This window comes from Hibiscus syriacus, unplaced genomic scaffold (genome assembly GCF_006381635.1).
Source record: "Hibiscus syriacus cultivar Baekdansim isolate YM2019G1 unplaced genomic scaffold, ASM638163v2 tig00001330_pilon, whole genome shotgun sequence".
Lineage (NCBI taxonomy): Eukaryota > Viridiplantae > Streptophyta > Magnoliopsida > Malvales > Malvaceae > Hibiscus > Hibiscus syriacus.
In genome coordinates, this window is record NW_024061865.1 from 19190 (window position 1) to 45764 (window position 26575).

Here is a 26575-nt window from a genome sequence, read left to right on the forward strand (position 1 = left end):
TTATTTTTATATTAATTATCTATTTTATTGATAGTATTTATCTCAAAATTTTATTCATTTTCGTCTCATATAAAAATTGTATTTTTTAATATATATATATATATATATATATATATATATATCCTGGAAAAATATTTCTACAGACGACGACGATTATCCCAACTCAGTTTATTTCATTCACAAACGTAAATGTTTAAACTTCTAATCTTGTTTAAAGAACTCAATACCTCATCCTACTAAACCGATGATTATTGGTCATACTATATTTAAATTAGTAATTGCCATTCTAACAGTTAGGATACAAATTTAATTATAAAATTTGAGTTATGAATAAAATATCAACATTATAATATATTTAGTTCCTAATATTTACATATTATTATAATTTAATCATGTTTTTTAAAAAAAACAACATTGATATCTTAATATCTTATTAATTTAATCACTAAAATCTCAAACTTCATCCTCTTCCATTCTAAAATCCCCACCTTATTATTCCATCCCAATTGTTATCGCCGACGTCATCCCCAGTGAAGTCATCCTCTTCTTCTTTAAACCTTTCCCAAAATTTTAATTTTTTTATAGGTTAAAAGAATTTTCACTTTTTTCGATAACAATGGTTGTCTTTAATTTTGTTAGAAATGAATGCAAGAATAAACTAATCTAACGAGCGCCAACTGAGTTATGAAGCATCGATATATTTAACGAGTATTGCCGACAGCATTTTTTTCAGAACTTTGCTGTGAATCAAAATGTTTACTTACGCCGGTGCAATTATCCAGTTCCAACACTCACGGCTATATGACCCAATTTCCGTACTCTATTGTCTCTCAAGATACAAAGTTGTTGCCGCAATTTAGCAGCATGGGCTTGGACTTTTGCTTTCCTTGACAAAATTTCTACTATATGATCTAATGAGTACAAAACTCGTTCAATAATTCATACACCAATCATCATGTTGCCGTTTCATATATATATAGTATCATATAATAGTATTCATTATGTTGGCCACTATGATCATCATTTAATCATACCCAAAAACGCATCTGCCCCTTGCCAGTAGCAGCATCTTTATCAGCAAGAAGTGTCGATGTTTCGTTTGGTAACGATTCCGGCAGCAGTGGTTTTCGAAGATTTTGAGCAAAATTGATGCAGCATTTGCCTGGAGGGTTCCTCGATTAGGGATCGTCGCTCGGAAGAGTTAGACCATTTCATCTGCACGAAGCTTCGCTTCCTCCAGGGACCCATATGGAGTTTCTGTTCCTCCATCGACCTCTTGGCGGCATCGCACATCACTCCCACGATGGGGTTGAGGTAATCGGATTTGCCCACGTAACACTCTGGTAATTTGTCTACCAGTTTGATGTACTCGTCACATGCTTTCGCAATCTCGAATTGGTCTCTGAACTCCAATTCAATCACGAATGGGATTTGCTTCTTCCGCCCTAGCGTGCTTGCAATCACTTCGACGTATTCATGCGTCCCTGCAGGTAAATACATTGAACCGAACTATTATTTCGGTTTTAACGTTATTAATTACATGTTAACACGAAAATAACATCAACACAATATGAAATAAAGAACCTGCAGGATGGTTCTTGGTGTGTTTCCACTTAGAAACACAGAGAGTGGCATTAAGTCCTCTGCGACAAAGCAGATGAATAACTGTCTTGCGCAAGCAGTTGATGCAACCAACATCAGGCCTTAGGTTTTGCTTTTGGTTTTTGCAGCTGCAAAACACTGTCTCTCTCGCTTCCTTTATAATTCCATTTACTACTTGCCGTAACTTGGAACCTACCAATGCGTAACGCTCTAGGATTTCCTGCACAAATAACCCCAATCCATATTACACAATAAACCCGAGATTCCCTTTCCAACATTTGTTCTAAATGAATCGAACGTTGATTAAACCCTTCGGCAGAGAGTTCGTTTATTCATTAAACGAACAAACATAAATAATATCTTTTGTTCGTTTAATTAAATGAACGAAAATGATCAAATGACTTATTCGTTCATTTACGTTCGTGAACATTTAATAATGCATTCGTTTATGTTCGGTAATGCATTCCTTTTATGTTCGTTTATTTAATTAAATTTATATTTATCTTCGTTTATTTATATTCTCTTAAAAAATTTACTTGATTTAAAATAAAGTTACATTTTATGTTAGTTTGTTTAATTAAATTTATATTTATATTCGTTTATTTTTATTCTTTTAAGAATTTTTACTTGATTTAAAATAAAGTTGCATTTTATGTTCGTTTGTTTATGTTTGTTTACGTTCGTTTATGTTCATTTATCATTTTTAACGAATAAACACAAGCAAACTACATTCTTCAATGAACAAACATAAACAAAAAAGTATGCTCGTTTAGTTGTTCACGTTTATCTGTTTGTTCAGTTAAAGTTAAACAAACAAACATAAACATACCCTCACATTTATTCATTTACATGCCTACTTGTTCTATTTAACACAACATTTCGTTTGATTTGTTAGTGCAGTTATTTTTAAATTATGAAATCTAATAAATTTAATATTTATAATTTAATATATTTTTTATGAGAGATGACCAGTCAAAATTCTGAAATAATTAGTCTTATGTTTTAAGGTGTTTATGTGTGGTTTTAGTCATAACATTTTATCTTCCAAACCTTTAGAAGATGTAGGAAAAGACTTAAAGATGGTTCACACGAATTATGAGACTTAATAGAAAGCCATATGATGTCAACAAACGAAATTAAATAGTCAAGTGGTGTCATATTTGTCCGTTATTACCTATTAAGGACACTGATTTGAAACTCAACAACAATGAATTTTGTGATTCTTCCAACGGCTTCTTAAATCATATAGCCTCTTCTGAGGTATCTCTAATACCCTATTAAAGGTAAAGAGAAAAAATCTCGAAAATTGATATTTTAAAAATATAATTTTAATTGAATTACTTGACGAAAACCCTTTGGGCAAATTATTTTAATGGTCACTTTTATTCATCAAATTTCAAAATAATAACATTTTGGTTTTTTACATTATTGATTTCTAATGTTTTAGTTAATGTTTTGGTCACTTGGACGCTAAGTACATATGACATACTATTAAAAGGGGTTAATTTTAAATTTGAACTATAAATCTTAGATCAAATATTAATTTAACACCTAAATTTTAGATAAAATATCAATTCGACTCTTGAATTTTGAATAAAATATCAATTTAACCACAAATCCTATTAAACTCCCTCGCCACCGATTACCGATTACCATTGTCTATAATCACTGTTGGTTTCCATTGCCGGTGATCATTAGATCCTAAAATTTCTAATCTACTTTTTTTCCATTGTCGGATTTTACATTAGGCAAAAAAAAAACTTTGGTAAACAATCATATAATCAAGCTAATTGATATATATATATATATATATATATATATATATATATATATATATATTGAGCAGAAACTTGTTTATTGTTAAGGTTTATTTTATATAAATTTGATTTCTGTCATGGTTAACATAATCATGTTAGTTTGAAGAGCAACAATTGTAACTCATGCCTAGCATCTTCTAAATTGGAGTTTAGTTTATAGTAGTTATTCGAGAGATTATACATCCTGATTGTCTTTAAGCTATAGGTTTTCGTCATCAAACTACAGATATGTAATATCTCAGTGACTGAAGTATTATAAATCAATAACATGTGATCAAAACATTATAGGTTATTATAAATTAATAGCGTAAGTAATCAAAATATTAGTTTTTTTTTATCAATAATCATAAAATCAAAGTGACCATTTCAATACTTTACCCAAATATTTTCATAAAACCATGCATTCAATGAAAGGTACGGTAGTCCTCTGTTTGCTATTTCAGATCTTTTTTTATTGTGGACTAAAATATTGCTTGAAATCGTCACCAGAAAAAATATCATGATATCTTCATGTACGAACCCCACACAAACAAAAATAATTTATTAAAAAAGTCTTAATTATTTTAATTTGTAATCCAATTTTTTTTTTCAAATAAATAATATTTAATAATGATGAAAAATATCTAGAAAAGATGTAAATCGCAAATTCATCAGTTTCATGATTAATTTTCTTGAAGTTGAAGAGAAAGGTATGATTTAAATAAATGATAAAAGAGAAGTAATATATAAATACCTGAAGCAAAGCTTCCTGGGATTCCCAGTAAAGATCGTGTTGGAGAGAATCATTGGATTCATTCTCGTCCGATCTATAGCCATCGGCTGCATCAGAATCTGCGTAATCGTTATTCAAAAACTCTGAAACTTTCTCTTCCAGGCTGTTATAACGATTAAGTCCCAGCCGATGATGATCATCATTATTATGATCATGATGATGTGCATAAAAAGTTTGATCAAGAGCCTTCTCTTCTATAAACTTACCCATATTTCCTTTTCTTATCCACACATTCGAGAAAATGGAGAAGAAAGAAAAGGAAAGACAGAGAGAGAGAGAAAGAAAAGGCTCTTGCACAACAACAAAAATTTTACACGAGGTATGTATGTGTGTGTATATATATATATATATGCATGTATGTAGACCTATCATTTATGCTACATTTTAATCAAAGACTCAAAGGTTCATTTTTAATATTGGCTAATATTGAATTTATAAAAAATAATTATAACTAGAAATTATTTTTTAAATTAAACAAAAATAATAGATTAACTGATTTTTCTAGAAAGATGATTAAAAAAATATTAGTTCATATTACCTATGAATACCGTCTTTTATTTTGAGGGTGAACTAATTTAAAAGTAACTGAATTTTGATATAGTTTTAATATAAGCATTATAAACTGTTTATTTATCTACATTAAGGTGATGTGAAGTTAAAAAAAAATTTGCATTCATCTCTTTATCGTTCCTTAAGGGTAGAGCTTTTATTCATTTTTATTCTTCATCTAAAATCATCATTCTTTTACGATCATTTTAGACAATAATGACCTCATATCATTATCACTTATCACTACGTTTCCTAAAACTCTGATACCACTAAATGTAACCCCCCAGACCGATGCAGGTAGCCAGATCCGATACAGGGTGTCACATTTGGGCCACCGGAGCGACCCATTGTAAAAATAGCGGAAAATTTAAAACTTTTATTGAAACGTGTAACTTATAAAATCAGTTTTGACTATTTAAAAATAAAACAGATTTTCAGACTCATATATATAAATCAAAATACAATTACATGCCCCCTAATCACATGTACCATACTCTGCAACATCACCGGAAGAACTCCCTTACTGAAGTCGATAGATGCACTGGTACAATTCTTTTAACCTGAAAAGGTGAGTAATAGAGTGAGCTTCGAAAAGCTCAGTAATACAGAACTACCAGATGATGCTGAAAAACGTGCAGGTACAGATAAACATATTTTCCTTATTGGTTCAGATATTTACAGATTTTTATACTGAGCAGGGATCCTACTGATATTTCAGGTGCTAACGGACAATGAGCTTTCAGTTCAGATAAATAATTCGGATGATTGAGTTCAGGAGTTCAGAATAGGTTTTCTAGTGTGTTCCCAAAAATTCAGTAAAAGATACAGATCTTTTAAAACATATATATATATATATACCCCCATCCGTTCACATCATAAATGTGTAGGTTCCCCAGAACCATACACCCAACCGCACATGCCATTTAGACCCTGAGCACAAAGCCGAGGAGTCTGCAGATAATCTTCCTCCAACAATAAACCCCCAGATAAACATTTCTCCGTCGGTAAACGGAGATATCAGAAATCAAAATATAATTCAGATCAGATATCATAACAGAATCCAGGTTAGGAATCAGAACAGATTTCAGATCAGATGTCAAAACATAATTCAAATCAGAAATCAGATAAAATATTCATATAAGTAAGGGACACACTAGAGTTTCCAAATATTATTTAGAGATACAGGATAATCTTATCGGGCATAGAAACACAAATCTTTAGTTTACCGATAGAATGTTGAAATTTAGAATCACTATTGGAAGAGTTCATTAACTGACAGAATCATCAGTTATTCATAATGTGAATTATCAGGATCATATCTTATTCGGACAGTTTTCAGAAGTTGTACGTAATCAGAAGGGTATTCAGAATCCTTTGTATCCATGTCAATTGATCGGATAATCGAACAACTTGATAACGAAGATTCAGAACCTTAACAATTTATATCCACTGGTCAATTCATTTCCCTTCCAGGGTAGTTACTTTTTAATACCACAAATTCTTGTTCATAGATCACCTTCAGAATCATCGCTGAATAGATCTTCCAATGATCTTTATTTCATTTCCAAGCTTCCACGATATCATGAAATACTAACGTGCTTGATTTGTAGTTCATGTTCCATAAGGACAGTACATCTTATAAACTCATCAGAATTTCCAGACTTATCCAATTCACTTACTTAATCCTCGATCATTGAGGTTACTTAGCTTATTTAGCAATCAAATCCATTCCAGTTACTTCGGGGTTTTTCAGAGTAATTTAGACGTTACTGAATTTTAGATACATGTTGTACTTCAATTCCATTCGATTTGGTCTTCATGGTTGATTTGACTAACAAACGTCCAATTCATAGTACTGAATGCGATCTAGAGTTGAGTTGAGTTGAATACTTCCAAATTATCATCGAGCCAAACTTAAGAAGACGAACACGCATTCCAGTAATATCTATATCATTCAGGTATTGACATAGATTTAGGGTTGATCTACTCACTTAAATTGTTTTCCATTACCTTTAAAGGTAGTCCAATACTTTCTTACTTGGATTCCTTAATTAATCCAAGACATTTACTTAATTTATGCCATAAGGGTATTTTGGTAATTTTGATGTTCAGTTTTATTCCATTCATTTCAGAGCTCGAGGATATTCAATCATTCCTGAGCTTGGTGATATTCTTGGGTCATTTCTATTACAGGGGTATTTTGGTCATTTTACAGATTCACGGTATTTCAATCTTTTCCTTCCATCCGATCTTATTATTTAATTCAATCTTATCATTTACTTCAGTCCTTTCGAACAATTCTGACAGCAGAATACCCCCGATAATTACTCTTCCAGTATTTACTCATTATTCGAATATTTTCAGGTCAAGTGTCTTCTCAGACTTTACAAACGGAATATCATAAATTTTCCTGCACTAAGTCGGGATCTTAACAATTAAATCCGTACTTAATCGAGTTAAGTACGAATCCTCTAAGTATTTTCTCATTCAGAGTCATCTTAGACTATTCTACCTCTTAAGGCATTTCCGTAATTTCTTAACCAGATAAGTTCGATATTAGCTCTTAACGAAAATAATATAATTTAGAGATCCTATGATTAATTGCTTTCTTGAACAATCTCTGATCTTGAAATAATTCCCTTAACACACTTCTAGTATCTTGTATAAACCCTCTTGGGATTAAAAACCGGTTATCCATAATGTCTACGTATAACTATCATTTCTTATGCACATCAATATTTTTATCAGATCATATGTCTGTAAAATCCTCTTATCTAACTTCCATATTCCAATCTTGTCTTTTTATAACACAAGGGTATTTTCGTAATTTTACCCTACCGGAGTATTTTCATAAATTCACATCCAAATGCCTTTAACATTTAACCTTTTATAAAATAAATTATAAGTTACAGATCCAGGTTGATTTCTTTACCACTAAGCACATAACTTGTAATTTAATTCTAGCAATCCCTTAATTTCTTATAAAAGTCATCTGAACCATAATCAATTACTGAACCTTTTTACCTATTCAGATCGAGTGTATAACTTCATTAATTACACATATGAGACCAAACATTTCCATTCATGCATTTACCAATACCAACATGTTCTATAAAGCATAAAGAGGTAGTAAAGTATTACCTCGATTTCCGTGCAATACTCATCGACCATAAAAATTCCATTCGAACGCCTTTGATCTTCAATTCAACTTCCAATAATTCCTCAGATACATATCAACATAAATTATATCAGAAACGGAGCTTAATTACGATAAACGGATCGAATCGGGTGATAAATCAGTGAAAGACGGCTTACCGAGTTCGAATTTGGCGAAACGGACTTCGGATTCGGATTCAGGACGTCGAAAGCATAAAATATGACTTTTCGGAAATTTGGAATTTTTGGTCAAAATCAAAGTCAACGGGTTTGACTGACAATTTCGAGGCCTTAGGGTTCGAATTTCGAAAAACGGACAGCGGAATCGGATTTGGAACGTCGAAAAATGTCAGGATAGGTATACTCGGTTGAAGTCAAAGGTCGTTTAATGCCCGATCAAAGCCAGTCAAAGTTTTGGTCAACAGTGGTCAACTCCGGTCAACGGTCAACGGGTCAACGGTCAACGGGTCGGGTCAACGGGTCGGGTCGGGTCAACGGGTCGGGTCAACGGGTCGGTTCGGGTAAACGGGTCGGGTCGGGTTGTGACCGGTCAAACCGGTCAAAACAGTTCCAAAACCGGTCAAACCGGTCACTTTTCCCTTCCCCACGCGCAGTGTCGGCGCGTGGGGGCGCGTTAACAGTGATAAAATCCCGGAAAAATTTCTAAAAATTATTTTGAGCGATTTCGAGATACTTACAAAGCTCGGTTCACAATTTTGAACGGTGGAGAGCTCGATTTCAACAAATCGAGAAGTTTGACCGGTTCACCTCCCAACGCGCCGCCGCCGCCGGAGAAAAAGGAGAACACCGGTGGACTCGGAACGGCACAAGGAACACGATGGTGCGGGAGGTGTCGTAAACAGATGACCCGATCGTTGTGAATCGATGAAAAACCAACTAAAACCGAGTTATTACCGACGATACTTCCGACTGAAATTCACGACGAACGGCGATGATTCACGACGAAAGGTTTGAGGGGTTTTGTTCCTCGGTTGACAACGAACACGATGGTTGTTTCGGCTCGTCGTTTGGAGGTCGGACGGCGAGTAGATCGGAGTTGGAAGTTGGGTTGCTGGAGAAGGGAAATCTGGAAAATTTCTGCTGCCTGCTCACGAGAATCAGATTTATAATTCAACATATTAAAAAAATGGTTAAATCATGGGTTTAGCCACTGAACTTTCTGCACTTCTGAAAACGGTCTGCCAACTTTAGAACTTTACAATTTAATCCCCTGTTTCTTTCAAAATACCAAATTAAATCCACCAATTTATATTTTCTTAAATTTAGCCCCTAAATTGGGGTGTTACATTTTAGACAATAATGACCTCATATCATTATCACTTATCACTACGTTTCCTAAAACTCTTTTGAAACCACAGAATTAAATACAACAAAATCCATTATATTTTAGGATTTGGGGGCTTTCTGGAATTTAAGAGATTTATGATGTTTGTTCAAAAAATTCAAACAATGTGAATTGAGAAGAACAATCGTACCTCGGAAAAATTTTCACTGGACGAACTTAAGAGAATATCGTAGTATTAGAACCCAAACTTTTAAAAGGATTTTTTTTGATTTTGAGTTACGTGGAAAATCTATTCGAGGAGAAGAAATTAGAGTAAAATACGAATATTTTGGTATTAATTTAATGTGAATGACTACTGATGATGGGTGACGATTGTAAATAATAGTGGCCGAAGGAGTTGATAATTATTCCTATAGATCAAATGGTATGTAAACTGAAGTTCAATGCCTAAAATCGAAATGTTTTAAAATTTAGTGATAAAATCATTTTAGAAACTAAAACTTGAGAAAGTAACTTTTCTTTTTGATTAATCTATAGTGATTACAATGTAGTATCTATTATAAAGATTCTCAACTAATTAAAAATGAAAACTCAATTCCCATTACAAGGTGCTCAAACTTGAAATATCTAAGAATAACAACCATTCTGAAGTAGCATGATTTGTGTTGTATAATTATAACTTCAACCGGCTAGTATAAAACATAGATAAATTAATAATCAGAATATGGTTAGATCTAAACCATAATGATTTTAGATATAGTTTATACATAATGAAATTTAACCCCAAACTAATTTATATTTAAAATTTACATAAAATATTTACCTAATCAAGACAACAAAAGTTTCACAACTCAATCTTACCAAACCAATGCCTAATTGAGGCAAATGTTTCTTAAATTGGTTGCTTTTGGCAGAAATACGCCCTCCTACATTTCACTAAACACCCTTCCTACATAGCCTTTGCATGGGCAGGAATAGTATTTAGAAAGTACAATAAAATATTTACTTGTTGAAGTACAAAGATCTTTCATATTACTATCGCATATATAAATGAAGCCACGCAAAAATGGTGGCCCAAACTGTTTTTTTTTTATCCTCAAATTTGTAGTATACAGACAAAAATCGTGTTTCATCTAATGGATAAAGAGTTTTTTTTTAATACGAATATTATAATTATTAATCAAACGTCATAAGACAATATACTCCTCTACAATATCACAAATTTATTTTAGATAATACATATTTTAAAAAAAATTAAAATGTAATATTAAAACATTTATGAATATTTATTAACATATTATTTTCCCATTCCAAATTATGTTTTACTTTGTATAGTAAATAAATGATTTTGTTCGACACAAATTATAAGAAACTTGATAAAATGAAGAAAGAACAAATAAACAAATCGAGTTGATTCATACGTGGCATGATATGACTCACGCCACACCATGCATTTGGTACCACATATTATGGTTTGGTCTCATAGTTTTATTGTCAACGAAATAATAATATCTTTATAGAAGAAAAACAAATTGAAACTAGAATCAAAATTTACCAAACTAATCGCCACATTTATTAACATAAAATAATACAAAATAGGATTATAGTTTTTTCATTATCATTACATTTTTTCACAAAGTGCATTATAAGAGAAGTAAAATGCTAAATGCTGTTATAATTACTAGATTTTTTTATTAAAAATTATGAAAATGATAATACAAATACATAATTTGAAATAAATCCCCAAAATAGAAATCGAATATTTCGTTAGGGGAGGTTAATATGGGCTATTCAAATATCCAAAGACATTGGAATATCCCGGGGATCTTAATAAGAGGGATTTGGATATCCCTCAAAGGATATTCCTTTGTTCATACAAAATCTAAATGTAATTTCTCAATTACTATGGTACAGCAACGATTAAAAAACTCGAAATATGTTAATTATTCGAAATATGTTAATTACAATACTGAGCTAAGCTAAATGAATAGTGTTAAATATGTGTCGAACATAGGTGCCAAACACGTAGAGGGTAGCAAAAAATGAAAAGTCTGGGTAATACCGATATCGAATTTTGACTAGCATACAACACCTTTAAACTTTAACTCCCTTGAAAGAAAATGAAAGAATCCTGAAGAGTCCATCTGGGTTATCTGCATGTACCTATTAAGAAATTAAACTGAAAATGAGTACCACTTTGACAGAAAGCAAGATAAACAAATACTATTAAAAACCCTCTCACACTCGTGAAATTAGCTCGCATCAAACCTAAAATTACGAATGGCACGGCTACAAAGAAAACTATTCAGCAAATACACTAGTAAATCAGGCCCATGGTCACATTTTAAGCCTATGTTGCTCCAATTCTTCATTTTACTTTAGTTATCTTTGTCCGGCATTTCTGATTAGGAGTATAGGGATTTGACCCTCCAAATCCATGAGAAAAGATAAACCCACACTGGATATCTACGCATATCCGACACTTGTACCACGTGTTCTGGCTATGTGAAAATGCAGTTGACCAGACTTTCAAATGTTCAAAGTTCTAACAGAAAATTTGGAGGGAGAGCAGGAAGGTTGCACATTTTTTCCTTTTATTTTCACAAGTTAGACAAGCTTTTCCTATATAGGTTGCTTCACTTCCAGCAGCCTAGAAGTAAGCTTTTATCTCTGGAAGAGAGTAATTTTAGAACCATGTCAACCTCAGTCTCAGACATCAGTTGGATAGCATAACCAATTTCTTGACAAGCTGTGACATTTATCGGGTTATACACACTTTATCGAGTATAAAGCTCGGTAGTACTTCTTACATCTTATGTTATACATCAATGTCATTCAAACACTAAAATGCAACGCGATAAGTAGCAGGAGTAAATGCAGGGAAATGATATGAGCATAGGAGAAAACATAAGTAAATTAAAGCATGAGCAGAGCAATAGGAGTACCCAATGCCCGGCATCTTCAAGGACATGCATCTCAACCCCTCCTCCCTCGTCAGCAGCAGTCTCTTCAGCAGCATGAATTCGTTGAAGATCTTCAAGGGCCCATCGATGCAAACTCCTTTCTGCTTTCAAAAAATTAACATGCACGCCACGAGGTAGAGCTTCCACCACTTTCCTGCAATTATGCAGCCAAAAGAAAAACATTAGAAAGAAAACAAAAAAGTAGCAAGTTTTATAGGTTATGAATAATAAAATAAAAGCTCTTTTCAAAATGGGAACAAATTTCACTAATTACTTTTATGTTTGTCTTTCAAAATATATAACATATAGAAGTCACATAACAGACAACAGCATTCAGGCTGATTATGGACAAGTAAAATAAAACACAAATCACACCCTATAGCTTAATCCAGGTAAGATTACCATAAATTTGTTTCTTCATAGGACTGGTACATTTCGGAAATTCCTTCAAGGTCAAACACCCACGAGAAACTTGACGATGATGAACCAGCAGGAGCAGTTGGTCTAAGATTCGTGACAACCCACTGAAAGAATAAAAACCAGTAAATTCAAAGAAATATGATTTAATCTGAGAAACATGAAAAATAAAGGCAAAATCAAAGATGAAGATGCCATTCTTTTACTCTCTATTATTTTCTTTTATAATCATCACAAAAGTATATACAACAGTATCTAAAAGAATTGAGAGTCAAAGACTTTACACATAGCCAATTGAAAGTGACAACTCAAAGGCTTCATTACCACATCATTGCAAGCGATACAATGACAAAAGTAAAATATGGAAAATTAATCGTGGCTTGAAAAATAGTGAAAAATAAAAGAAACACAGATACTATACGAATACACAAATGTGTAAAAATATATGTGAAACAAATATTGAGAAGTAGAAAGTTTGGGATTAACCTCTCTCTTACTAATAAAGGTACAATTAATGAAAATATGTATAGTTAAAAATTAAAGAGAATTTCAATCAGACGGGTATTTTTGCACATTATCACCTTATAAAAATGCACGCCTAAATGCACCAAGTGTACACCTGATCAAACGTGCCTTTCCTGAGGCACTTTAGTTGTCCAACACTAAGGCGCAACACATTAACAACACTGGCTGAGACAATATATTACATTGAACACATGTTTATTAAACAACGGATCGTGCAAATAAAACTATTTTGCCAATAAATAATAAATATCACCTGTGACAAGACATCAAACATAAATCATAGGCACAGTACATATAAAATCTAAACAGGGTTAAAATGAGTATGAAATTAAGTAACAAACCAAAGGAGCCCATCCTTGGAGGTTGAGGAAAAATACCTGTGCAACATCCTTTGAAAACCCTTCTTGAATGAGAGCATTCACAATATCCCGCTTTGAGGAGACCTGCTTTAAATAAAATTGTAGCAAGTTTAGAGCCACATACAAAAGAATATTTATCCTTTTCTGAAGATTGATTGCAGGAAATGCAAAACCAAAAAATAAAAAATACAACAAGAAAATTATACATTGATAGTTTAACTATGGCATAAAAAGATGATGACTAGCAGAAAAGGATGTTAACTAACTCCAGGTATGAGTGAACTGGTAAATAATAATTAAAAAGAAACAAACATACAAGAAAACACCCAAATACATAATTCTAATCGGTCCGAAGATTTTGAAAACAATATCTGCATAATGAGGTCATACATGGACGCCTAGCTTCAATAAAGGGAAATAATTAAGAGAAAACCATCATAGAGGCTCAAATTGATGTAAACTGAAGTCTGGACAAGATTACAGTTTAGGTTGTCCAACCTCTTAGCAAATAGTATTCACCTATATAGCTGCCCACTGCATCTAGAAGACTATGTATACTATGGTTGCAGTAGCTTGTATTCCTAACCCTTGGATACACATAAATCTTATTTAAGATATTTAAAGATCACATACCACTCACATGACTTCTTCAACATAAATAAATACAGTAAAGATCTAAGGAAACATCATCTCCACCATAATTGACAAAATGACACAATAACTCACCTCTTTAGGCAATTTCTTTAAGAAAGATATTAGCTTCCCTGGATGGTCCTCACCATCTCCACCAGCTCGAACTTTTCCAGGTGTGGCATCCAGAACCCAAACCTATAGAAATTTATGAAGCGGACCATAAAAGACAAGTTATAAGGAATTAGAAGTGAGGAAAAGAAAATGAAGAAACCATCATTATATATATATTAGGTATAATGGTCTGTGTGCAAAATTGATTATATAACCACATAATCTTTTTCCCATATATGTATGAACAAGTTCCAAATACATGGCTTTTATATAAAATTGGGTTCCTTAATCCCTCCAAATTAAATATTGTAGGTTATGTAAAGTTGTAGGAATTATAGAAATGAGCCGTTCAATTCCTTAAATTAAGAGATTCTGTAATTATGCTTTGTTTTTTCAATCCCTTGTTTCAAGGGATTGCATCTCCTAGGATAAGTATATTTCCTAACTTAGAGTTTCCTAGTTTAGAGGCATTATTTGTATATAAATATGTAATATACTCTACTGAATGAAATAAGAAAACATAACAGACTATTCTGTTTTCTACAGTCTGTTTTCTACAAATATACCCACCTTAAGAAGTGATTCTCAACTAGTGCGTCTAAAGACTAAAAACCTACTTGAAAATATCGAAGGGAAAGAGAACTTACTCTAACTGGCCGTGGAAGTGGCTTCGCAGCTTGTTCCACCATGCTCAGGACAACTGAGAAACAAATAGAAAGCATATTACAACTATTATCCCTTCAAATAATTATATTTATATCATATATCACTAGAATTAAGTTTATTAACCAACCTAAAGACTAAAAAGTACCTTTTCCTCCAAAGCTATGGCCAATTAGAACGTGGGGTGTTATTCTAAGTTGCGCAATCTATTCCAGCAAAAACAAAGAAAAATATTATTGAGAAGAAGAAAAGAAGCCTTAATGTATATTTTTCACCTCAAATTTCCTGTTCTTTTCAGATATAAAGAAGTGGAAAACCAGTTTTAAATGAAAGACTTGAATGTTAAGGACCTAGTATTCTAGCTTAAAGCAGATACTGAATTAAGATTGAGAGATTGAATGGATAGGAGGTCCTCTATAATACACAACCATCAAATCGAAGAACAAGGATTATTTCAATTTCTCAACTAATAAAATTCCTCATACTTTAAGTGTTTGTTTTAAGAATTTAAGTGATATAAGAACAGTTCAAACTTTTCTAGGAAGCTCCAACTCTAGAAAAATAATAATTTCAAAAGTACTATAATCAATGGTGTATTGATTGAAATCAATTAATTACCAGAGGGGACAAAGAATGGAGTAAGTCTGTTTCAGATATCCTAAAATATGGTTACAAGGAAGCAAATTCAAATAACTTCAGAATGAGATGGAAGGTACTGAAACATTGACATCATTATATCTTGGTAAATTAATATGTTAATGCATTGTCAATATCTCTTGGTTAAATTAATCAGAATTAACATATTAATTGTGCCTCATTATGGTCCTCTCACCAGAACACTGTCAACAAAACCACAATTATAGGATCAAATTGAAGTATAAAACTGAAAATGAGGCTTAAGAACCACGCACTAGTTTTAGCACGTCTAAAGCGGTTGAAGAAACAGTATGTGGGCCTCTCTTCTTGAGTGATGCTGAATCACCATGGCACCGCAAGTCCACCAAAACAAACTGCATTGAGCAAAATAAAAGAACATGTGAGATTCTTGGATGCATAATAAATTAAACTTTCTAGTGATCCATCTAGCTGCAAGATAAGTAAATAAGGGAGGGGAGAGGGAAGAAAAGAATGAATATCCCAGTGGCAGCACAATTACATTGGAAATGTTATCTTCAAAAATCAATCAAAAGATTCGAAGGTCGGTAACTTTTAACAATTTAAGCATCTTAATCAATTAGTTACATCATTTTCTGTATTTCTAGTGTCCAAGAAAAGCTTGCCACAACATGTGGGCATTAATACTTGTTAACATAATTATTTTCAAGTGTCAAGATACCACGTAAACCACTTAAGCAGTTAAGCTGATCAAAGATATCCATCACAAAGATGTCATAATGACATCATAATGTTCAAGAAAATGCACAATGATTATCAATATTTCTCTAAGGCGTCAAATTTTGGTAATACCACCTATAAAATTATTCCCTTGAAATGGGAGGCGCAAAGGGACTTAGTAATGATATAAAATTACCAGATTAATAGAAAATTATCACTACAAAAAGGTAGCAGGGCTGCAGCCAGAACTAGGAAGTTACTAAAAATTACCTGCCATGATGGAAATTCTTGTGCCAGCCGCCGAACAAAAGTTCCTGCAACACATAGTACAGATATACTTTACAGTCCTCTCACTTCCACATCAAAATGCAAAAAAAAATGAAAATTCTCCAAGATAAATACAAACAGCAGAGAAGTGGCACATCAGAAAATGCTCAAGAAGTTTACTAAATCAGAAAACTAAATGTAACCTCATGAAAGAGCTGGAAACAAAAAAAGATTTTAGGATAACTCGGCCTCTCATTAAAATGAAAATGTAAAATGAACAAATGAGACATATAACCACAGAGAAAAAGATCAGTTAAATTCCTAAAAGAAGATGCAAAACCATACCCCAATCCAAGCTATGCCAGTAAACGGAAAGCATAAAACCATGACACACATATACAAAGGGATTCACCAATTTTATATTTGGTGCTTACCCCAGTTCTTTCTACTCCCAAGAATGCCATGCAAGAGAACAGCTGTAGGTGGCTCTGGTATTGACCTATTCAATACAACCATTGAGCTCCAGTTTACCTGTATTGATGTTTTTATGCATAAGTATCTGAAATTCAAGCAGAAACATTATTTAACTTTAAACATTAAGAAACAATTGAATCATATTGATTCTAGTAAATGGAGAAAAAAAGGAGGCCTTTTACAATAATTTCTCACATTTACCATAAAGTAAATATTATGATCACCATTATTATTATTATTATTATTATTATAGAAAGCGAATAAAGCCTCCATTATCACATCAGAATTAGAAAATTTTGAAAAGCATAACCATAATTGTTTTTCCCTAATTAGTAATCTAGGTGATTCTAGTATCTCCCTGTATAAATAAACATCTCATAAATGGTTTTGCAACAAACATGTGGTCAAGCAATTGTAGCATCCAATAACCATATAGGAAAGAGCTTCGGAGTCCAGACAAGCTGAAAAGCATGAAGAGGTTTTAATATTGAATCCACTGAAAACAAATGATTCTGGGCTAATAATTCACCACATCCAACCAATGAACAAAATCACCTACTGCATTACAAAAACTAATATCGGGGACCTATTTTTCATTCCATTTATCTATTTCAAAGCTATAAGAATACAGAATACCATACATTAGAAGAAGAAAACGTACATGTTTTCCTTGAACTAGTTCATATGCCTGCAAAAAGAAACATAAAAAATAGCCAGTTAAGAACGTCATACTCAAAATCAGTGTTTGAACTATATAAAGAGATATTATTCTAACACGCTTGAAGAAACAAGGAAGTATAAAAAATATATCAATCAATAAAATACTTAGTCCTCTAAATTTTCGAAAAGTTATGATTTAAACCCTAATAAGATTAAGACCAAATAAAAATTATTAAAATGCTAAAAATGGAATTTACTAAACATCGCTCAAAATTGTTCCCAAAAGTTCCATTTACCAGTATGGAAGACGGGTCAGCTACATCTCGATCACGCCCAAGTCTCTCATTTATCAATGTCATGCATACGCTTCGTTTTCTACCGCATCTACTCGACCTACCAATACCTATCCGGGAGACCCCAAATGCGACCTTCTACAGAAAAATAAGGGGAGATAAAAAAAATACAATTCGCATTATTGCAGCTATAAAATGGATAAACGAAATCAAAATGATAAAAGAATTGATATTTCGATCATTACTACGTTAGTAATGCGAGTCGAATTTACCTGAAACGGTGGGGCAATCCTAATACTGGGTCTAGAACTGATGGGAGCAAGCGGATGTAACTTCAATTGGGCGTATGGTGAATTAAACGACGTGGTGATGTTCGAAAGGAAGGGCATTGATCGTGGAACATGAATGGCGATATGACCAAGAAGGAAAGAGGCTGGACAAATCAGCCCAGCCGGCAGAAAAGAACAGACGACTGACAATTTATTATACTTTAAAGTAGTTTACATCCAGTTGATTGATACTTCGATTTGCACTCTCAAGTTGTTTAAGTTTATTTTCCGTTAAAATATTTGTTTTAAGGAAGATCTAGAATTTTACAAGGCTTAACTAAAAAAAATGTTCAAATTAAAATTTTCATTCATTTTAGGTATTTAATTTTTTTTTCTCGAACCAAGTCTCTCTTAGTAGTAAATAATAGTTATTATTACTTAAGAATTCGGATCCGAGCACCATAAACATCAAAGGCACGAATATTTTATCTTATACTTACTCTATATTAATAAAAAAAAGTATTTTTTGTCAATATACAATTTTTAATATTTTGAATGTTATTATTTTAAGATCAATTTTATGATGTATGTTTTTTAATAACCACTGGTATATGAATCTTGTTTATTTAATTTATAAACTTCGGGATTTAAACTTTTAATATTGTTTAAGAATTTAATGTCTCGTTTCACTAGATCAAATGATTGTTGATATTTTATTATCCATGTTAAAAAGTCTATCAACCACTTAAAACATGATAGTATTGCATTTTGTAATTTTTTTGAAAATTATTTAAAAATTATTTTTTAATTCAATTTTTCTCTAAAATCTAAATAAAATCCTAAAATTCCAAGTTTTAAAGTATAATCATTGTCGTTGAATGGTTATTCACCCGTTGTCAATCACTCACTAACTGACCATCCGTTGTTATCTTTTCAAACCCCCCAAATTACTTAAATCACTAAATTCTCAATACTTGAATCTTTAATCATTAATCTCTTTCCTTCTAATTGCCTCATTCCAGTCATAGCCGACAAGCAATCACTACCCTTCATTGGTCGTCTTTACAGTAATATCGATACCAAAATATATGTATGTCGCAACCGTCTTTCGGTTTGGGCCCCGGAATTGAGCTTTGACTTGAAAATGTGGATTGGAGTCGCCACCGACCACTTTAAAACGAATTTAGGTGGGTCGGACACCATCTTACCCGATCTGCGTTGTACTAGAAATGTGTCGGGTTCGGGAGTCGGTTACAGCCAAGGAAGGATTAGCACCCTTGTACTGCCCTTTCGGTACCAATTAATTTATCGGTTGTCTTTAATTGTGAAAATTAAGAGTTTAAATTAAAATTTTAAAATCCGATTCAAATTGCTTATCTTTGATTGGTTGAAGTTCTTCTAAAAGAGTAGAAAATGTTAAATAAAATAAAAAAAATATTAAAAAATATTAAATACATAAATGAAAAAAATAGAAAATAAAATAAAATAATAAATCGAATGGAAAAAGTAAAAATAATAAAAATAAACAAATCAAAGGAAAAAAACAAACTGAAACTTAACTATTATGGTACTTGTATGATATATATGTACTAGTAAAAAAAAACATTATATGCGTTAACCAATCTCCACTTGCACAAATTTGAAACTTGGATGGTTGATGTGTGATTGTGAAGTGGGGCAAGTGTCATGGTGGTTCGGTCCACAGGTGTAAATGGCGTGATTTGTGAGGCCATAATAATAAACAATGATAAGGGTCATGTGATGGTGCAGAAATAGGACCAAAATAAAATCATTCAAAACTAGAATGGTTTAATGTAGAAATAACCCATGCGTTAAGAAATGCAGTACATATTTAAAATACAAAGAGAAATTAAAAGAGAGCCCACCCTTTTTCTTTTACCAGATTAACACGAGAAGGAGAGAAAGCTTTGCCACCCTCTCGCCGGGAAGGGATAACCGCTTGTCGCCAATCTCCGATGGCCGTTCAACACCAAACTTCAAGGGAAGGTTCGTCTCGATGCTAGGAATTCGGATTCGGCCTTCGTTTTTCCTACTGTTCGTCTCTTTCTCTACCGTGTTTTTTCTTGTCGTGTTTCTTGTATAATTTCCTTGTGCGTTTTGTGTGTCCTCCCAATTTTCATCCCCTCGTACAAGATATTAAAGAAGTGAAAATGGCAACTTATCGAGTAACAGCCAATGAATGAGTGCGGCGAGGAAGCAATTGATCGTTTGGAAGCCACATGAAAGTAACAAAACACGACAAAGGGGTTTTGCACTTTAAAAAAGAGATGGAATGAAAATCAAAATGAAAACCAAAGGTCCCCCCATTTTTGATGAAATTCCCCGCCTCTGTTCCTCTGTTCCTCTGTTCCTTGCATGCGTATTTATAGCTTTAGAACTCTATTTTTAGCTCGATTTTTCGAGAGATTTGCGTTTTCTATTTTTAATTTGGTGGTACGACGGAAAGCTCGGAAGATGGTTGCCGTTGGCGTGAAGCGCGAAGACTCTCCAAGAGTTCTCCATCTGGCTTGTTGCGGCAGTGAATGGCAGAATGAGAGAAACCCTAACTCACCTAGGGTTACACATGTGTTGGGCTTTGCTTGTAACGGGCTTTGGGTTTGAGCCTGATACAAAACCAAGCAACATTACTATATGTAAATTTCATATGTAAAAAAAATGTATATATAATGTATACAGGTGCATGCACTTAAGTAACTTCATAAATATGCAATGCGTATTCACCATATAATATATGTATATAATATACTATAAATAAGTCATATAATAAATATGGATAAATTATGTAATGTCGGGCGAAAATTAGTGTCTACAGCTGCCCCTCTTTGTCTTTTTTCGTGTAACGAAAAATAAGACAAAGACAAAAAGACTCAAATTTTCGTTTAGTGGAGTTGAAAAATTGACTCTGAAATGATAACTCCCTGTCGAATTGAGTTGTGGATGGCCCTTCCGTCGCGAGGTTGAGTCCATCTCGAAATAATAGAGTTAAAGCCGTAGTTCGGGATTGGAATGTGGCTTCTCGTTTGTAGTCCGCATTAGAAAATATTCGACTGGAAAGTAGTTCTTTCACTCCACCATGTGGTTGACAGGCCCTCGAGCTGAATGAAATCGAACTCGACAATTTTATTGATAGATAGCCCTTCTTGCCTTGGGCTATGCTGTAAATGATATGCCCTCGAAGCTGAGTGTAATCGAACTCGGGGGTCTTTGGCAGATAGCCCTTCTCGACTTGGATATCCTTCGTCGTGAAGTTGAAATCCAATCTAAAGATGAATGTTGCTGGTGAGCACGATTCCCTTCGTCGTGAAGTTGAAACTGTGGATTGCCCCTTCGTCGTTAAGCTGAGCCTGGAATTGGATATCCTTCCTCGTGAAGTTGAAATCCAAGTAAGTTGTATTGTTCCAAGTCCAATATCCTCCGTCGTGAAGTTGAAATTGGCTCTGGGTTTGGGAAATTGTTTATTGACAACCAGCAGTCCCTTCGTCGTGAAGTTGAACTTGCGTTGTCTGGAGTCCAATATCCTTCGCAGTGAAGTTGAAATTGGCTCTGAGTTTGGGAAATTGTTTATTGACAACCAGCGGTCCCTTCGTCGTGAAGTTGAACTTGCGTTGTCTGGAGTCCAATATCCTTCGTTGTGAAGTTGAAATTGGCTCTGAAATTGGGAAATTGTTTATTGACAACCAGCGGTCCCTTCGTCGTGAAGTTGAACTTGCGTTGTCTGGAGTCCAATATCCTTCGTTGTGAAGTTGAAATTTGACTCTAAAAGCTGCAAAAAATTATGTATGTGGAAAATTATAAATATGATGCTCTAAAATATATGCAACATGAATGAATTATGCTTTATCTCTTGGACTGGAGTCCTGTGTTTTGCCTGCCAATCTGGTTCATGGAATTGACCGTGCCCCATTTGCTTCTCGAGCTTTGGCTTTACAGACCTTTCATATTTGAGACTGTCATGTTTAAAAATGTTTTTCTCCTTTTTCTTGTTTTAGGAGGGAAAATGATAAAAAATTCTGTAAAATATTGTTTGCAATTGAATCAAATTATAAACATGAGTTCAGAGTATATCAAAGGAATCAATAGCTCTTTTAATGCTTTCAGAGTTACAGCTCTTTGACAAGTGTTCAAATGGATGAGTTGGCTTTAGGTTGGTCTCCTTTCTAAGGTTTCGGTAACCCAAAATGTCATTTTTTGAAACATCGCAACATGCTTTGGCATTTTAATTGGATGCGGACAAAATGACGCAACTAGCATAATCAATTACTAGACCTTCTATTTCGGTCCTCCGAAATCTTCCATTTGTTCAAGTTTTGTAAGCTCCTCTAACAAAGGTAGTGCAGAAATATCGGTCTAAAAATGAAATTCTTGAGTGCTCGTGTGAAATTGACTATAACAGGTGTTCCTTGACTCCCTTAGTCCATCATTACTGAAAATTTATTGCTTAGATAAATTTGATTTAATTTGCCGTTATCTGGCTAGCTGAATCCATAAAGCCAGGGCGTTTAACCAATTGCTTTAGAGGGACAACTTAATATTATAATTACTTTTATCAAGTTAACTGAAGGGTTCATCTCATCACAAAGTCTTCAGCCTGACAAAAGCAGTGGAGCAAACACCGAATTGCCAAGTGTCCGAACAATGTCATTGTTTGAATGTAATCTATTCATAAAGCCAGGGCTTTCGAGTTTCCTCTGTAACCAATTGCCTTAGTGGAATAGCTCAGTTTTACGGATTTAATTTCTTAAGATTGTCAAGAAGAACCTGTTATAGTCTAGGTGTTTGTTGAAAGTAAAAAATTTCATCTTTAGAGTTTAATTTTCAAGCAACTGACCTAAACTAGATTCACTTACTCGACTATTCCATCTGTGAAGATCATTATCATCACTGAACGTCTTAAATAAAAAGTATAATAATGTCATATGCAAAAGGATGCCCCATGTTGTCCGCACCTTATGAAAGGAAAATGTTATATTGGTTAATTACAAGAGCAGGGTACGGTGTTTGAGTGTATATTCTGGGTAAAGTCAAATTCCTTGTTTTAAATCATGTTACTTCGTCAAAGATATGTAACTTTGAATCATTTCAGAGTTTCTTAATTCAGATGATATTCAAAGAATTGCAAGTTTGCAAAAGTGATTCATTGTTTAACATCTTTAAAGTAACATAAATTTATTTAAAAGTCCTTACAAAAACTTGAGAAAAAAATGAAAAAATAAATTCAAACAAAATGTCTCAAATGATGAAATGGTATTCCTCACTTGGATGCCCCCAAGTTGTTGAAGTCGATTCGATTCTTGTTACGTATTTTATGTATGATTCTCTTGATTGTGGGGTAATTCTCGATAGTGCGCCCTGGGACTCCGCTATGATTTTCGCAATGAGCGTTTTCATCATACTACCTGGGGTATGGGGCTTCATGGATTTCTCTGGATATGGTGACACCACGTGTGCGTCAAACAACTATTGGTAAAGCTCCTTATATGTCATAGGATCAAATTGTTCTCATTTTTGATGAGACATGTGAATGTAAAAAAAGGAAAACTAATGTGAATGTAAAGAAAAATAACAAAATGCACAATATGTCCTGAATGCATGATGCATGAAATGTTCGAGGCATTGATCCAAAAAATGTATCTGTTATTATAAATAATCCTTATTGGGGCAAAAGTGTTACGTCTTAAGAGACAAAAATATTTTGAAGGCATAGACCCCGAACAGCTTCTGATAGGTTGACTAGTCTTCTGCCTTCGTTTGTCACCGGTTGAATACCCTGTCAAACCGTTCCGGCTCCTTTGGCTAAAATGTGCAAATAACGAGCTGCTTGCCCCCAAAAGGTCTCGAAGGACTGCATCGCCGGCTTTCACTCTATGTCGAGCTTGTTCCAAACAAAAGTGCCATCGGAGCCCTCCACCCAAAGTTTATCGACTTGTTTCTAGAATTTATCAATAATGATCTCCAGCTTAGCTAGGGTTTCGCCATCTTGATCTCGCAGTTTTTGAAAGGACTCTCCGGGTCAGTAACATTTTCCTCGTCTTGCCCCTGCACCCTTTGCCTCCGAGTATTCTTTGACCACGGCTGGGCTTCTGAGCTTTTTATCTCTTTGTATTATAATCCCTTTGTCCATTAATGCAGATTATTCATGTTTAACAAACACATTTTTGGTGGATCAACACCTCGTTTTAAATTATGCGAATGATGAAAACAAAATGAAATAGAACAAAAATAAAAGGGGTTAGTGAGGTAAATCAAAATAAAAAAAATAAAAAATCTTACCCCACATGATAATCTACCCGAACATGCTTAATATTCCTACACATACATGATTTCTATCCCGCATGCTAATTTCAAACAAATCCTAGCCGCATATTTGTCTAGTTCGCATGCTTTGAACAGAAAATAAAGCAGGAAACAAAGTATCCTAGGGTTTGGAATGAGGTCTTGGGGTGAGCTCTAATTCCCTGCACTCTCCCGGTTTAGGTTCTAAAAAGGTACTCGAGTTCTCCTTGCCGGTGCCCCCTTGGGCTTGCCAGACCCTTAGTCCTAAGCCTATTACAAGCTTGTGTGGACTAAGTTAAACTCGAGAGGACACATTCCCTTATGCCCACACGGTGAATAAATTCACACGAAGACATAAGTTATATGAATCCCGAAGGCTACTTGCTAGGCATATGCGGTGAATAAATTCACACGAATGCGTCGCTTTCACCCCCACTTAAAACGGGTTCGGAGCTCGGGTTTAGAGCTTAGAGATGACAATTTTGAAAAAATCTGAAATAATTAACAACGTCAGTACAACTATTTATTTGAAAAATAATCAAAGATAAATAATTGGAATCGAATAAATAAATTAAAATTTAAATTTACCGTTTTCGCATAAAAGACAACCGAAAATTAATTTCGGCCTGACTTACTTACCTATCCCCAGCGGAGTCGCCAAGCTGTCGCAACTGTCTTTCGGTTTGGGCCCCGGAATTGAGCTTTGACTTGAAAATGTGGATTGGAGTCGCCACCGACCACTTTAAAACGAATTTAGGTGGGTCGGACACCATCTTACCCGATCTGCGTTGTACTAGAAATGTGTCGGGTTCGGGAGTCGGTTACAGCCAAGGAAGGATTAGCACCCTTGTACTGCCCTTTCGGTACCAATTAATTTATCGGTTGTCTTTAATTGTGAAAATTAAGAGTTTAAATTAAAATTTTAAAATCCGATTCAAATTGCTTATCTTTGATTGGTTGAAGTTCTTCTAAAAGAGTAGAAAATGTTAAATAAAATAAAAAAAATATTAAAAAATATTAAATACATAAAAATGAAAAAAAATAGAAAATAAAAATAAAATAATAAATCGAATGGAAAAAGTAAAAATAATAAAAATAAACAAATCAAAGGGAAAAAAACAAACTGAAACTTAACTATTATGGTACTTGTATGATATATATGTACTAGTAAAAAAAACATTATATGCGTTAACCAATCTCCACTTGCACAAATTTGAAACTTGGATGGTTGATGTGTGATTGTGAAGTGGGGCAAGTGTCATGGTGGTTCGGTCCACAGGTGTAAATGGCGTGATTTGTGAGGCCATAATAATAAACAATGATAAGGGTCATGTGATGGTGCAGAAATAGGACCAAAATAAAATCATTCAAAACTAGAATGGTTTAATGTAGAAACAACCCATGCGTTAAGAAATGCAGTACATATTTAAAATACAAAGAGAAATTAAAAGAGAGCCCACCCTTTTTCTTTTACCAGATTAACACGAGAAGGAGAGAAAGCTTTGCCACCCTCTCGCCGGGAAGGGATAACCGCTTGTCGCCAATCTCCGATGGCCGTTCAACACCAAACTTCAAGGGAAGGTTCGTCTCGATGCTAGGAATTCGGATTCGGCCTTCGTTTTTCCTATTGTTCGTCTCTTTCTCTACCGTGTTTTTTCTTGTCGTGTTTCTTGTATAATTTCCTTGTGCGTTTTGTGTGTCCTCCCAATTTTCATCCCCTCGTACAAGATATTAAAGAAGTGAAAATGGCAACTTATCGAGTAACAGCCAATGAATGAGTGCGGCGAGGAAGCAATTGATCGTTTGGAAGCCACATGAAAGTAACAAAACACGACAAAGGGGTTTTGCACTTTAAAAAAGAGATGGAATGAAAATCAAAATGAAAACCAAAGGTCCCCCCATTTTTGATGAAATTCCCCGCCTCTGTTCCTTGCATGCGTATTTATAGCTTTAGAACTCTATTTTTAGCTCGATTTTTCGAGAGATTTGCGTTTTCTATTTTTAATTTGGTGGTACGACGGAAAGCTCGGAAGATGGTTGCCGTTGGCGTGAAGCGCGAAGACTCTCCAAGAGTTCTCCATCTGGCTTGTTGCGGCAGTGAATGGCAGAA

The 26575-nt window shown here is 33.9% G+C and overlaps 2 protein-coding genes across 3 annotated transcripts; both read right to left on the minus strand.

Moving 5' to 3' along the window:
* Positions 1-846: 846 nt before the first annotated feature.
* Positions 847-4493, minus strand: LOC120125083. Its single transcript, XM_039143578.1, has 3 exons — positions 4153-4493; positions 1585-1822; positions 847-1484 (listed from the first exon to the last, which is right to left on the minus strand). The coding sequence occupies exons 1-3, from the start codon at positions 4399-4401 to the stop codon at positions 1075-1077; spliced, it is 897 nt and encodes a 298-aa protein (XP_038999509.1). The 5' UTR covers positions 4402-4493; the 3' UTR covers positions 847-1074.
* A 6695-nt stretch (positions 4494-11188) lies between these two features.
* LOC120125095 (protein ABHD11-like) lies at positions 11189-18418 on the minus strand. Of its 2 annotated transcripts, none has more exons than XM_039143587.1 (13): positions 18175-18418; positions 17906-18037; positions 17611-17637; positions 16910-17006; positions 16479-16522; positions 15785-15883; positions 15022-15079; positions 14858-14910; positions 14193-14294; positions 13485-13550; positions 12568-12689; positions 12148-12319; positions 11189-11365 (listed from the first exon to the last, which is right to left on the minus strand). In XM_039143587.1, exons 1-13 carry the CDS (start codon positions 18289-18291, stop codon positions 11297-11299), a joined length of 1158 nt encoding a protein of 385 aa, XP_038999518.1. In that variant the 5' UTR covers positions 18292-18418; the 3' UTR covers positions 11189-11296. The 2 variants fall into 2 exon arrangements, with proteins under 2 accessions (XP_038999518.1, XP_038999513.1); XM_039143582.1 differs by having other exon boundaries at positions 17906-18040.
* Between the last annotated feature and the right edge of the window lie 8157 nt (positions 18419-26575).